At 38.3% G+C, this 15171-nt stretch overlaps 3 protein-coding genes across 5 annotated transcripts in view; 2 read left to right on the plus strand and 1 right to left on the minus strand.

The window, feature by feature from the left end:
• LOC125245497 (zinc finger protein 585A-like) overlaps nucleotides 1-15171 on the plus strand; it is a 332027-nt gene that overhangs the window by 34197 nt on the left and 282659 nt on the right. The window lies entirely within an intron of this gene.
• LOC125245505 lies at nucleotides 825-8807 on the minus strand. Of its 3 annotated transcripts, none has more exons than XM_048156120.1 (6): nucleotides 8671-8807; nucleotides 5742-5834; nucleotides 5452-5517; nucleotides 4320-4415; nucleotides 4089-4184; nucleotides 826-3698 (listed from the first exon to the last, which is right to left on the minus strand). In XM_048156120.1, exons 4-6 carry the CDS (start codon nucleotides 4362-4364, stop codon nucleotides 1548-1550), a joined length of 2292 nt encoding a protein of 763 aa, XP_048012077.1. In that variant the 5' UTR covers nucleotides 4365-4415; nucleotides 5452-5517; nucleotides 5742-5834; nucleotides 8671-8807; the 3' UTR covers nucleotides 826-1547. The 3 variants fall into 3 exon arrangements, with proteins under 3 accessions (XP_048012067.1, XP_048012077.1, XP_048012058.1); XM_048156101.1 differs by lacking the exon at nucleotides 8671-8807 and adding an exon at nucleotides 6076-6178; XM_048156110.1 differs by lacking the exons at nucleotides 4320-4415; nucleotides 8671-8807 and adding an exon at nucleotides 6076-6178 and having other exon boundaries at nucleotides 825-3698.
• On the plus strand, nucleotides 6404-14274 carry LOC125245735. The gene is made up of 7 exons (XM_048156462.1): nucleotides 6404-6616; nucleotides 7591-7703; nucleotides 9879-10031; nucleotides 10409-10526; nucleotides 13402-13532; nucleotides 13734-13935; nucleotides 14078-14274. The coding sequence occupies exons 1-7, from the start codon at nucleotides 6415-6417 to the stop codon at nucleotides 14188-14190; spliced, it is 1032 nt and encodes a 343-aa protein (XP_048012419.1). The 5' UTR covers nucleotides 6404-6414; the 3' UTR covers nucleotides 14191-14274.

Below are 15171 nucleotides of genomic sequence, written 5' to 3' on the forward strand. Positions count from 1 at the left end.
TCAAGAGCACACACCATACGTGCACAGATGTACACAACCAACAAATTTACAAAAGGGTGTAGTGGATAATACAAATAACTTTACACTCTCAATACCCATGCAGTGCTGGAAACCTCACGCCACATGCAGTGGAGGAAAGACCCAGGTGACCCCAAAGATTGCACTCCCCCGCAGGCTGGCTCCTGGAAGATAGAAAAATGGGTTAAAAACTCCCCTTTTATGCACACAAATAGACGCTCTAGCGGTTGGTACAGTCAAAACTTAATTAACAAAATAGTAGAAAACAAAAATCAGTTCAAACCAAACATGAATTTATAACAATCAACATAAAACATACGAAAAACAAAATAAGCAAAACAGCAGGGCCTAGACATCAAAGGTCCATATACATAGAAATCCACAAAGGAAGATCTGTCAAACAGAAAAACAAAACATAAAAACACTTTTATCAATCTTTAACAAACCAAATAAACAATATAAAAACACAAAACAGCTGTCACGGCGCAGATCTTGCAGCGTGACACCACTCAAAACACAATCCTCCATAATTACCCAGGTAAAAAAGTAGTATACTTTAGTGTATTTGAAATATGAATGAAGTACATGAATTAAAAAACAAGTATACTTCTACTTGTTGTACTTTATTTAAAGAGTATTTGATTTGTACTTTTTAAAAGTATACTTCAAAAAATATGTAATTAAGTTCAACTTAATAGTCCAAACAGTAAGTATACTAATTTATCAGTAATAAAATTATTTTTTAAATGTACTTTTTGAAAGTGTACTTTGTTGTTAATGTATTTTAAATTGTATTGAAGTTTATTTTTTTTAAGTGTATTAAATTTGACATACTTAGAGTGGCAATTCAGTGTACTTATGGGAAGTATATTTTTTTGGAAATTAATTGTTAGTATACTTTTTTTTAAAGTGTACTATGTTCTCACTTCATTAGAAGTGTGACTTCTGTACACTTTATACAGTACACTCTAAAATAAGTGTATTTTTAGTGGCATATCAGAGTACTCTCATAAAATATGTTAAAATACAAAAATGTATAGTGGTAATTTAGTGTACTTTTAGTAAGTACGCTTATTTGTAATACAAAATATAATTTATTAAAGTGTACACTAATTTCACTTCATCTGTAGTGTAATCTTAGTACACTGTGAACAAAGTGCACTAAAATATAAGTGTACTTTTATTAGCATATCAGTACTGTCATAAAATATGCTAAAATGCAAACACTTTTAGTGGAAATTTAGTAATTTATTAATTTACTGTAGCCTACTAATGGAAAGTGTATTGACATTGTTAGGCTGATTTCTTGAAGGGTCATATGCTACAATGCTGCAGTGAGTAAGACAAGTTCATTTTGTTTACTGTTACCATTGTATTAATACACAAACACTTGATTGATAGAAGGGTCACTTTATGTAACAGGTAAAGAACAGTAATTCTTTGTACAGATATTGTATTTACAAGTCAATTCAATAGGTCTCAGGGAATCTTGGAACTTCTTGGCAGTATTCAATTTTCTTGATGCCACATTAGTCTCGTTCAATGTTGTTTGGCAGAGGAATAACATATACCTTCTCCCTGGATTCAACCATGACACATTTGCGTGTCAATGACTCTGGATGGATGGCATACACTATATTGCACTCAGACACTTCATACACAAAGCTTGATGCAATATTAAGTGTTGTGTCTCTGCACAGCTTCCTTCCAGACTTAACAAGCTCCTTGACCAAAACACAGTGTGTTGCACCAGAAACGACCAAATTCACAATTCTGACTAATGTGCCATTCTGCAACTCAACAACAGAGTTGATTCTTTTCTGTAGGCGGTTGTTTGTGTCAGAGTGATACAGTATTCCATTCACAATAAAACGGTTGTAGTAGGAGGCTTGTTTCACTCTAACACCTAGTAGGTCATCTATTGCAAGCATGTGTAAAACCGAGACATCTGTCTGTACTGATTTACCAAAAACTCTGACATGGGCACTGATCTGAACTGATTTGTCAGTTGAACACTTTCTGCCCTGTAGTTCATAGAAAAGATCTCTGACATACTCATTGGCATTATGCATAACTGTTGCTCCTTTCTTTGTGAGACTCCTTTCCCTAAGGTACCTTTTCATTATTTGGACAGGGACATGAGTTGTGCCATTGAAATATGTCAACAGGGTGCCGTTAAAAGATTCAAAGGAAAATGTGGATGTGGCCCACAGTGGTCCCCAGTTCCTCACACTCGCAGCCAAGTGTGTCATGAGGTGCACATTAAATGACACATTTGCTGTGCCATATAACCCCTGAAACTCCCTGACAAATTTTTTCAATGCCTGCTCGGCTATCACCACCTCGGCCTCTCTGATCCTTTCTTGCAGTAGATGATATACTGCAAAAACCAAAAGGAAAAGATGATTCCAGTATTTTCTGGGGAGGATGCCATTTAAAACAGGCAAAGCATAAAACAAAAGAAACGACCTCCACTCAGACGCCTTCCAGAACTTCCTTTCTTGCATAGATCGTGGTACTCTTGTGATCTCAGTTGGTGGTGAAATTTTTTTAAGCACTTCGTCAATCTGCTCAGTTTGGGTGCCTATGTACCAACCATGCTGATGGTTTGTGGAATCTAACCACAGAGAAGTCAGCTGTCTAGTAACTCCAAGGCATACACTATGCTGATATTCTGGAACAAAGCCTTGCACCATTTGAAATTTGTCTAGTTTCATTAGTTGACTTGGGCCTTTCACTCCCATTATGGGCTGCTGAGGTGTTGCATTCATGGCATTGTCAAAATGCTCAACTTCTGTACGAAGACGGGGTTCAGGAATAACATATGGATAGGAGCCTCCACCTCTGTGGTAACAGAAGTCACAGCCATAAATGCCATTAAACTGTTTCTTATTTTGGAGAAGTGGCCTTGCAACTGAATCTGCACTACATACAAGTGCATGCACCTTTGAAGTGCAACCATCTCCCCAGGTGATCCCATTACTTTGAAGTTCCTGTAGCTCTTTTACAAATGGAATTAGGAGAGTCTGTATATTAGGCTTGCTCTCTCCAAACCAAAGACAAGGAACACATATGTTGTTCTTCCTGTCTGTAGGGTGTAGTTCTATGATTTGGCACTGAATAGGCCATATTTGGCATCTAGAGCTTTTAAAAACAGGGATCCCATCACTGTTCCAGATTAGACTGATGTCATCATCACCTATTTCACCACTATCTTTAAGCCTCCTATACTCCCCTCCACATTGCACATCACAAATAAAACCTGGAGTTGATGTATGTCTTTGGATTTTGATGTTGGGATTTTCCAGAATCTCTTTAATTTGCAAAGATAAACTGATAACCAAAAAATATGAACCCTTTTCTAGACTAGCTTCCACATCAAATTCTGCCTCACACAGAACACACTGTGTCAAACCACATTCTTTTGTTCCAATATAATTTGAACACTGATGGCAGTAGAAATGGGGCACATACTCGCCATATTGGCCATAGGATTTATGGAAGAGATATGAGGTTGCTGGTATCAGTGCAGGGAAAAGTTCATGAAAAATTCTTAAAAGATGGTCCAGAGCAATCCCGGTCAGGTTATGCCTCAGGACGTAAGCCATTAGAAGGAGCAAACTTTGACCTTTGGTAATTGGCGCTCCAGGGTACAAAAGGTCATCTCCACAATTTCCATCCTACAAAATGACACATTGAGATTGAAAAAAACATTCAGTACAATGAACAAAACATTCTCAAGTATTCAGGTTTATCATATCTTGTCAAGTTTCTAATCATTTAAAAATGCCCTATATGAATTACACAGTACTCATTAACTTTCACTCTTTGGGCATGGTTTTATGTCAGCCAGAGATCTCAATTCAGCTTTATTGTGGCCTGCTGAGCAAAACGGAAGTGTCTGACATGAAAATAAAGTCTTTGTAATTCTATTCTATTCTATTCTATGGCAGAAGAATGAAATTTGTTGTTCAGATTGTGTGCATCAAGTCATCATAGCAAATCACTCCTGTAAAAGATAAACTAAATGCACAAAGATGAATGATAGCCTGTAATTAATGTAATCTTACCTGTGACGGATTTGGGTTGGGTCTCTCAGCCTCTGGTTCTTGCATGGTCTGGTGCTCTCCTATATCAACCACATTGTCCTCAGCAGCTGATCCATTCTGAAGTTTGCACAAAGTGTGTGGCAAGTTAGTCACTGAATCTGGTGTTATTTTGGTATTGAGTGGGATCTTAAAACACTAGAAGTAAAGAAACATATAATGCAAATGCTAGCCTATAAGTAATTGTAATCTTACCTGTGACGGATTTGGGTTGGGTCTCTCAGCCTCTGGTTCGTGCATGGTCTGGTGCTCTCCTATATCAACCACATTGTCCTCAGCAGCTGATCCATTCTGAAGTTTGCACAAAGTGTGTGGCAAGTTAGTCACTGAATCTGGCGTTATTTTGGTATTGAGTGGGATCTTAAAACACTAAAAGTAAAGCAACTTGCTCCAACTGCTCCACTCTGAAATTAGAAAAATGTGTGAGCTAGTTTGTTATGTTGTAGGAGTCAGTTCCTCTAAATACAAAATACCAATAAACTAGCATAGTGAACAAATGTGTATTACCTGTGTCCTGACCTGCATGTTTGTTTTTTATTCTGCACACTATTGCCACTAACCTATACGTTACTACTACTAGATATTTTGTTGTACTACACTCTGCCCCATATTGTACTGCACACACAAACACATATAGACAGAAACCCACTTTTCTTGGCCATCCTGAACAATTTGGTGTATGATTTATGTGAATATCATACATTGTTCCATCATGAAGACTGCAGAACCCAAAAAATTAAGGCAATTAAATTGAAATTCAAAGTCTAAGTAAGCAGATCTGGTAGATTTTAAGTTTGTACTTAAACATTTCAAGTTAAGAACAATTAAAATCTGAATACACTATTTCATACAATTAACTTAAAACCTTCATATAATCTCAATGTGGACACTTTCATTAGTATTAACTTATAGTTTTAACAAGCCAGTTTGCTAACATACTATTATGTTATCATGCTAACAATAATATGTTATACAGCACCTGCTGTTTGAGTGCAACAATATAAAGATTTTATTATATTACTATACTAAAACCAACATGAACAGAAATTCTTCTAAATTAGCATAACAAAACATTAATCAATACTCAATATCCCACTTAACAATAATCTTGCACAAAAAAGCATTATATTACACTTAATTTTAGCATTTACTCTCCCATTCAAGTGCTGGGAAACAGACATCACAGCCGTTTCAGTTAAACTTAAGTTTGTTTAAATTAAAATAAATCATTTCATAAAACTCAAAACAATGAAACAGATCAGTTTACTTAAAATATATCAGACAGTTAGGCTATAACGAAAGAATTATGCATTGTCAGTGTCCTGACCTTACTGTCAGCTCTCTTCCGTTTTCCTGCTGTTGGCTGCAGTGGTGCATCTTGGTGAGCTGGAGGCTGTAAGCAAAACAATTGTCACCATTCATGTCAGTGCACAAAATAAAATCTAACCAAGTGTAAGTAATCTTATATTAAGATGAAAACATAATTTTGGTATTGTTTTTAGTGTCAAAGCAATTTGGGAATTAAGCTAGTTTTTTGGCTAAAAACATTACATGTTATAATCCATGCAATGTCATAATCATAAAAAAAACTTTACATCATCATATATGCTAGCTTACTTCTCTGTCATGACGTCCTAAAATTCTGTCAGGGACTTCATCACCAGTGCTGCAAAGGTACTGCTTGTACTGTTTATGTCTTCTGCCTTTTCCCTGAAACAAAAGACAATTTCAAGACAGTATAGCTTTATCCTATTATTAACATTATTATTTATTATTAATATTATTAGTAGTACTGCTATACTAGGGCCTTCTTCTTATTATTCTTTTTAATATTATAATTACTATTAGTATTATTGTAGAAGTAGTAGGCCGACTACTACAATAATTATAAGAAGAACAAGAACAAGAAAACATATCAACAATTTAAAATAATGATACAAATTATAATTACCTTCCTGTGTCTGTATTCTGTTGTCTTTGGTATTTTCTTATTAGTGACCAATAAGTAGGACTTGTAGTTTGATTGTACAGGTGGCATATTTGAATAACTATTGTTGAGTACTGCAACAGATCAAGATTCAAAGACTAAGCAATAGATGGCTACGAATGGACCCAGGAATTGGACCTACCCCCAGTCGGTTCCCACATCCAATCAGTGTGCGCAGCATCATCGACATCCAATCACTATGTAGAAGTTTGGGCGGCAATTAGCTACAGTAGGCATGTTGTAACGGTTAATGTTAGCAATTCATCACTGAAACTCAGGCGGTAACAGGGTAAAGTTAGCACCATGTATGGGTTGTTTTATTTCGTAGACGGGTCCGTTATTGCAGAGAGTACATCTATTATACAGGATGCATATATAAATGCTGGTGTTACAGTGACCTGCAAGGAAGACATCCAGTCCCAGGAAGGCTGGATAGAGGTGATTTTGCCAGCTAAACGCAGGCACGATCCGAAGCCGGTTGCAGCCAAACTCATGTTCATGGCGGGTAAGTTCTAAAACATTGGAAATATTCGGAATACTCTTTGTAACATTAACTAACCGACTACTGTCATGTAATTTAACGTTACTGATGTTGAAGTGCTTGAACATATGGGGCTTTTCCATTACATTGTACCTGTTCGACAAAAAAAGTACCTGGTAACGTCAGGTACTTTTTTAGTACCACCTCAGCTAGGTTCCAAGCGAGCTGAGCCAATACCAAAAGGTGACGTGAAAGCGACGGGTGGGGTGGGGTGGGGTGGGGGGTCCTGAACAAACCCGCTATTTTTAAACAGTTTAGCCAGCTGTGTTTTTTTTTTTTTGCTGCCTCCAGCATCATTTGAAACAAAACGTGTCTTCTGGCTGTGGCAACAATAACACACCTTCGACGTTCTGTGTATGTGTGACGCGTTAGGTCACGGCAGTTGGCGCCGCTTGTTTTACAGTTCCTAGGCCACTTACATAGGCTGATGTTTATACTTGTGCGCTGGTGTGTCGAGGCGAGTCGAGCAGGTACCATGTAATGGAAAAACGCCATAATTAATAACTCCTATAGAGAACGCTCCAACACTAGCGTTTACAGACCCATAGCTTATCTTTGAAGTGTTTGGCTTAGGTTCTAGTGAAGGTTTAGCTAGTAACGTTAGTATTATGAAATTTGTTGCTATGCAGCATGTCCATTTAATGAAAATTCTGATAATTAGACAAAGTTAATAAAGTCATTCGGTTGTTGGGGACAACATATTTATAAGGTGCAACAGGCTAAAATATAGAACAAATACAGTTGTGTCAAGGAGACATTTTCAATGTACAGAGGGATGGACTCCCGCCGTAACGTGGTATGGACATTAGTGCCCAATACTGATGAAAGTAATAAAGTACAAATAAATTAAATGACAGTGACATTGCTGTCTTGAAATTATAATTTTTTTATTATTAGAAGGTCACATTGAATTTGTATTTTATGTGTCTTCTTCACAGAAAACTACAAAGAAGTAGTCCAGAAGCGTGTCGATTTCCTCAAACGGGGGGATATATGGTCTTCCTTCAGTCAGTCTGGCCAGGAGAAGGGGGTGGTGAAGCAAGGAATGACCGTAAGTTTGATTTATGACTTAACAGTTATGGAACATTGTGATTTCATTCCAGTTTACAAATAATGCTGTGTCATCGTAGAACATGCCCACTGAGCAAATTATGTCCAGAAGACGTCTTTTTGAGGTCTTGTCTCAGGTTGAAAAGACGTCCACTGAGGGGCCAGAATGAACGTTTTTATGACGTCTTTTTTTGACGTCTTCTGAACATCCAATATAGACAAACACGGAGAATCACCAAAGGAGAAAAATCACAATTTTTAAGCCACCATCGTGGAGATAAGTGTTTGCTTTAGTTGGGCTCTTGACTCTTGATTTCTTAATATTAGATTTTGTTTGGGCTGTTGTAACTGAGTCTGTTTGCCATGGGAGCTACATTGTGAATTTTTGCAGACTTTTCCAATCTGGGTGTACAAGCATTTAGCAAATTTACCCAGCAAATATCTATTTGAAATGATAAATATTACTTAAAAGACTGTGAAACAAATCAAGTTAGCTATTTTGTAATGCAGGGCATGTTAAGTCCAGATTCAGTCTCCTGTTTCAAATACTGCCAGAGTGATGGATGGATGGAGGTGGATTCTTGGAAAGTGTGCTGTAGTTGCAATATGAAGAAATACACCTTTAGAAGCTATTAAAAAAATAAGTCTCTGCAGTTACTTGTCACAATTACATTCAGTTTAGTTAAAGGTCTTGTCTGTTATGAGCTCTAATTAGTTTCCATGGTTTCTGATTAGTTAATCCTCGTCCAGCTGTTCCTCCTTAGTTCTCTCATTTACCATGTGTGTACGTATAGTCCTGTTTCTGTTCTATCCTTTGTCGGTTATTAGTTGTTATATGTGCTGTTTCAAGTCTCTAGTCTCAGTAAAGTCTATTTTGAATAATATATCTTCATTTGCTGTTCTCATTCCTCGACAGTGTGTGACAGAATAACTGACCGCATCAAAATAAACAGAAAGGATGGACTCACCTGTATTACATCTCCTCCTCAGACCAGAAAGCCGAAGGTGCATCCCATCCGGAGATCTTCCTCCTCCGATGACCCTATCAGATTTCCTGGTCCCATCTCCCCCAGTGGTTTCAGCCAGTCCCCTGGATTCGTCGGCCCTACTGGCGTCATCCAGCTCCTCAGCTCTGCCTCTGCCGCTAGCTCCGTGTGGCTCATCAGCCTCGCCTCAGGCTTCCCCTCCACCAGCTTGGGACTATTGTGACGTTTGTCCCTGGCAGCACTTCGGCCCTCCAGGCCCATGTCTCCACCTCGCCCTGTCAGGCCGCCAGCTCCACTCTGGCTCTGCATTCCTTTGGCTCCACCGAGGCCCGTCTGCACTAGGACTCCTTTGGGCTCCCTCGTATATCCGGACAAACCTCAGTCGGTCGTCGCTCATCTTCCGCCACGGACTTCCGGGTCTCCGGCTTCGCCTCGACCCTCCACCCCTTCGGCTTCACCAGGATCCTCCCTTCATCCGGTTTCCCTGTCGTCCTCGCTTGCTCCATCGTCGCCTGGTCAGCCGAATCCCCAGCTCCGTCTCAGGCACGCGAGCCAGCTGCTCCACCTTGGGCTTCCAGCCCTTTGATGTCACCCTGGTCCGTCGATCTCTCTCTGCTCCGCTGGTTCCTCCATGTACCATGGTTCCGCCTCCATGGTTCGGCTTCAGGCTTCAGGGTGTCGTCCAGTCCTTTAGCCAGAGCTCCTCCTTGGTTCCTCCCACAGTCTACTCCACCATGGTGTTGGCCTCCTCAAAATTCTTCAGTTTCCAGTCCTTCACCAGTACCAGCCCTCCACCTAAGCCTCCACCCTCTTTTTTCTGTCATCTGCTGTTGTGCCGTGAGGTCACGCCTTCTGAGGGGGGAGCTAATGTCATAATTATGTTTAGTTTAGTTAAAGGTCTTGTCTGTTATGAGCTCTCATTAGTTTCCATGGTTTCTGATTAGTCCAGCTGTTCCTCCTTAGTTCTCTCATTTACCATGTGTGTACTTAATAGTCCCTTTTCTGTTCTAACGTTTGTTGGTTATTAGTTTGTGATATGTGCTGTTTCAAGTCTTTAGTCTCAGTAAAGTCTATTTTGAATAATATATCTTCGTTTGCTGTTCTCATTCCTCGACGGTGTATGACATTACTTAAAGTGGTGGTGTGGACATTTTCAAAATCATTCTCTTAAACAAGATGTACGTTGTCAGTCTGGTTCACAGATGGCCAAGATAGGTGAACAGCTCAAGAGGGACCTCAAACGGCAACCTACAAGACAACTCAGTTCTACTCCTGCTAGATATGAGTCTGATTCTGATAACACATGTTGTGATATTTTTGATCCTCTCAAAAAACGAAAAATGGTAAGTTAAAAAATGTAACTGACTTCATCAAATAATGTGTAGTGTTCCCCAGAAAATTTTACAGAGTTTACAGTGGTGGATTATAGCCTATTTGTGCTGAAATGCATGCACTATCGCACTTTGCGCTTTAATTGAATTATGTCCAAGTACCAAAGTCCAAACCCAACCTACAAACATATATGCCCTTGGTGCTCAGGGTAAAGCTTGTGATGTAGCAGAAATGCATTTTTGTGAAACGAGTTACTATTCAAGAGTGTATGAACTGTTAATTTCTACACACACTCACACCACTAAAATTGTGTTTTGGCATGTGTATGATTAGGAGTGTATAGCTGCCATTGTTGTTTAAGGTAATTAGGTTGATGTTTTCTGCATAGGTGATTAACACCAGTGAGGAGGAGGAGGACGCCATCCCTCAGGCGGAGTCTCAGCGGCCAGGGACAGTGCCTGCAGTTTTTGTTGAAATGGATGAGGACCGTTTGAAGGCTCTGAAAGGTGGGTGGGTGTATATGTATGCTAGTGATGCCAGGGTTATCTCTGCCACCATCTGAACCCTCCCATACACCTGCAGTCATTGTCATTGAGGTCCTGAAATCAACTTTTATGTATTCAAGACATGCATCCCACTGTTAAAGGGTTTGTTCGCCCAAATAGCAAAATTATGTCATTAATAACTTAACCTCATGTTGTTCCAAACCCGTAAGACCTCAGTTTATCTTTGGAACACAGTTAAAGATATTTTAGATTTAGTCCGAGAGCTCTCAGTCCCTCCATTGAAGCTGTCCATGTCCAGAAAGGTAAGAAAAACATCATCAAAGTAGTCCATGTGACATCAGAGGGTCAGTTAGAATTTTTTGAAGCATCGAAAATACATTTTGGTCCAAAAATAGCAAAAAATATGACTTTATTCAGCATTGTCTTCTTTTCCGTGTCTGTTGTGAGAGAGAGTTCAAAACAAAGCAGTTTGTGATATCCGGTTCGCGAACGAATCATTCGATGTAACCGGATCTTTTTGAACCAGTTCACCAAATCGAACTGAATCGTTTTAAACGGTTCGCGTCTCCAATACTCATTAATCCACAAATGACTTAAGCTGTTAACTTTTTTAATGTGGCTGACACTCCCTCTGAGTTCAAACAAACCAATATCCCGGAGTAATTCATTTACTCAAACAGTACACTGACTGAACTGGTGTGAAGAGAGAACTGAAGATGAACACCGAGCCGAGCCAGATAATGAACAAAACATTGACTCGTTCACGAGTCAAGAACCGGTTGTATCGGTTTTCGGATCACCAGTACTTCTTTCGGACAGTTCGATTCAATAAACTGGTTGAAGAAAACGGTTCACCGGTTCTTTTGCGCTCAACGTAATGGCGTCATTGGCAATGATTGCCCTTGATTCAAGCCTTCAGTTTACCTGCGCTCATAACACTGGCACAGAATCAATCACCAAAAGAATCAGTTCAGTTCAGATGCTCTGTGTCAGTCTGCTTCACGCTGAATCACACATGCGCAGTATCATCAGCTCCTCGGTTCTCAAATCGGACACGTCTGACAGAAACGGTTCTTGACTCGAGAACGAGTCAGTCTGTTGTTTGTTATCTGGCTCGGCTCGGTGTTCATCTTCAGTTCTCTCTTCACAGCAGTTCAGTCAGTGTACTGTTTGAGTACATGAATTACTCTGCGATATTGGTTTGTTTGAACTCAGAGGGAGTGTCAGCCACATTAAAAAAGTTAACAGCTTAAGTCATTTGTGGATTAATGCGTATTGGAGACGCAAACCGTTTAAAACGATTCAGTTCGATTTGGTGAACTGGTTCAAAAAGATCCGGTTACATCGAATGATTCGTTCGCGAACCGGATATCACAAACTGCTTTGTTTTGAATTCTCTCTCACAACAGACATGGAAAAGAAGACAATGCTGAATAAAGTCGTAGTTTTTGCTATTTTTGGACCAAAATGTATTTTCGATGCTTCAAAAAATTCTAACTGACCCTCTGATGTCACATGGACTACTTTGATGATGTTTTTCTTACCTTTCTGGACATGGACAGCTTCAATGGAGGGACTGAGAGCTCTCGGACTAAATCTAAAATATCTTTAACTCTGTTCCAAAGATAAATTAATAAGTTATTAATGACATAATTTTGCTATTTGGGTGAACTAACCCTTTAATTTGAAGAACATGCATGTTCACGTTATGTCTTGGAATACAGACCTGACTTCCCAGATTACAAATTTGAAAATCCAATTAACTCTGCCATTTTTGCCGTCATTGACTACTGTTAATACTTCTTGTTTGAATTTCACTGATTAATCAATATGGTAAAAGTGACAGTGGGTTGGTACAGATTAGGGCTGGGATAAACCATAATGTTTTTTTAACGATTAATTTAGCGATTATTTTTCGGTGCATCGATTAATCTAATGACTCTTTTTTTTGTTTTTGTTTTTTTTTCAGTCTGATTCTATTTCGGTTTGATTTGATTAGCGATAATCTCCCCATTAATTGACTAATAATTCATACACTCCAAGAAATAGTTCTAATCTTCTATCTCTGTTGCCAAGCAACGCAATATATCAGTCAAGAGAAGGGTCCAGTAAGACTGGCTATATGGTCTTATTCACATAAGAATTTGCAGCAGTTGCTTGCAGGGTTCCCACAGGTCATGGCATATTTGGAATATCATGGATTTTCAGGAAAAGTTATATCAGGATAATTTTGTGGGCAAAGTCATGGAATATCAGGGAATTTTGTTTAAGCAGTTTAAAATTGTCTTGCCAAAATACATTTAATACAAATAAATTTCCACGCAAAATTGGTGTATATCTGGTTAAGATCTTTACTGCTTGCTTGAGCAGTTGTGGTTAACCCAACTTCAATTCAAATTTCAATAACCATTTATTCATCTCCCACTCTAAAAAGTAAAAGCTGCTTGAACGCTACGAGGGTGCTTTGAAATCCTTGGTCAGTTAGTTTATTGCACCATTCATAGTTGGTCATGGAAGTTCAATTTGTTTTTCTGGGAAAGTCATGCAATTTTACATTTGACTTAACTTGGGAACCCTGTGCTTCTCTATACTACACAAGCTAAACTGAACATTCGCCCTACTCCATCTTCACACTCAATAATGGATTTACTGCGCTGTGGCTTTGAGTGAGTGGAACATTCATGTCAAACATGCATGCTAGCTGTGAAAAGTATGAGTAAGGATCCTCATCCAATCAGAAATAAATAAAAGTTAAACCAGATGTAGCTGTTGTAAAATTACATTTATATGGGTGCTATTTTGTGTCACAATGTGATACTTATTCTTTGTGTCATAATGTGATACTGACCCTTTTTATACTATATCCTTATTTTAGAGCTGCCAGGACTGGTGTCTTCACTCAAAACAGTCCTAAACAAAATGGAAGATTCACCTTTGTCTTCCATGATTTCCAGCCAAAGCGAATCACCGCGCACTGGCAGTCACACTAGCAGTGAAGAAGACATGGTATGACTGAAGGACCTTAAACCAATCCTTGTTATGTCTTTGTTATGATTGGGTGCAAAAAGCATACACAAAAAAATCTTACAAGATCGTGGAGGTACTGTTTGTGTTAAAACAATTGAAGCCAAGACACGTGCCAACCTGCCCTATTGAGAGGTGTTTGTAATTTACCTTTTGTATTAATCTGCTTGTGTGTTTTCACAGGTGTTATTGGGCAACTCATCAGTGCAAGTCCCAAAACGCCTCTATCAGAGGCTGAGTGGGAGGAGGATGTCCCTCTTCACTCAGGAGCTGGCCACATTGGTGTTTGGCAGGGAAACTTTGGCCAAGGCAACCCTCACAGGGAAAGGGAAAAAAGGCGAGCTGAAGGAGCAGCTTGAGCCAGAAAAAACCAACGCAATTATAGGTACAGTAATGTCATAGTTATGAATGTAAATCCATTGTCATGATTGATTGACAAATCCATTATGATCAATGATTGTATTTCAATGTTATACATTGTCTATCCTGTTTTAATTCATCCCCATGTCTCTTTCCTGTTTTCACAGATGCAGTGAGGGAGCGATTCCCCAACACCGAGGTGGCAGAGATCCGGGCCCTTCTACGGAGGAAGTGCAACAATGAGAGCTACAAGGCCTCTAGTAACTCAAGTCAGAGCTAGATATGCATGTGTATTAATTTGTTTACCATTGTTCTGTTCCTGACTGTTCAAGGTTCCTCCTTTTGCCAATATCTGCTTTTGTGTTTTACTTTTGTGTTAATAATAAAGATCCTTTTCTGAAATGCAATTTGTAATTTGTTGATTTAATGTACTTGAACTGAATTGTAATATACTTAAGCATGAATGTTGGTATTACACTACAAGTGTATAACAAAATGGGGATAAAATTACAAATGAAATGTACTTTCAATTTGTTTCTACCTTACACTATAATAACATTGCACTGAAAGTACGTGTCTATGATGTTTAGGTTGTAATTGAACTTCACTTCAAAAACATTATTATTGTCATAGTGGGACACTTTAAAAGCACTAAATATAGTTAGGAAGTGTATTTGTAGATCACTTGAAATGTTACAGAGGCATGCTAAATTAACTGTTTATAGTAATTATAAGTATGATAGCAGTACGCACAAAATGTACTTAAACACAACTATAATTTGCACTGCAATGCCTTTTTAAGTGCATTTCCATTAGAATGGCAATACAATGCAATTGTACTGTAAGTGTGCTTAATTGCTCATGAATCTTGATTTTCATTAGTGTATTTTAGTGCACTTGAAGTTTAAAAAAAGTTGTTCCATTTTAGTATACTATTTACACTAGAAGTGTAGTAAAATAGATGTTAAGTTGAAGTTAATACATAATTGAATACACTTAACTATACTTGGATTTGACGAAAATAGTACAAAATGTAGAAAATATACTTAGTACACTTTATAAAAGTATATTTTTAATAGAATTCTTTTTCACCTGGGTACTGAGCATACAGTATATACTATTACCTGCAAAATAATATATTCAGTGTATATTGCTTGTATTGCTACTAAAATATATTTAGTACAAAATTAGTTGTTTGAAAATAGCACACTTTAAGTTAACTGATCATTAACACACTTGAAATATACTAATAATTAGTCTG

Source organism: Megalobrama amblycephala, linkage group LG1 (assembly GCF_018812025.1).
Source record: "Megalobrama amblycephala isolate DHTTF-2021 linkage group LG1, ASM1881202v1, whole genome shotgun sequence".
NCBI lineage: Eukaryota > Metazoa > Chordata > Actinopteri > Cypriniformes > Xenocyprididae > Megalobrama > Megalobrama amblycephala.

Bases quoted from the DNA above. Each gene is read 5' to 3' on its own strand.
- LOC125245505 (XM_048156101.1), bottom strand. From the start codon at position 6,162: ATGCCACCTGTACAATCAAACTACAAGTCCTACTTATTGGTCACTAAT. The intron at 5,835-6,075 runs GTAATTATAATT...CTTTTGTTTCAG, and splicing joins CAGAATACAGACACAGGAAG to GGAAAAGGCAGAAGACATAA. The intron at 5,518-5,741 runs GTAAGCTAGCAT...TTTTGCTTACAG, and splicing joins TAGGACGTCATGACAGAGAA to CCTCCAGCTCACCAAGATGC.
- LOC125245735 (XM_048156462.1), top strand. From the start codon at position 6,415: ATGTATGGGTTGTTTTATTTCGTAGACGGGTCCGTTATTGCAGAGAGT. The intron at 7,704-9,878 runs GTAAGTTTGATT...GTACGTTGTCAG, and splicing joins TGGTGAAGCAAGGAATGACC to TCTGGTTCACAGATGGCCAA. The intron at 13,936-14,077 runs GTACAGTAATGT...CTGTTTTCACAG, and splicing joins AAAAACCAACGCAATTATAG to ATGCAGTGAGGGAGCGATTC.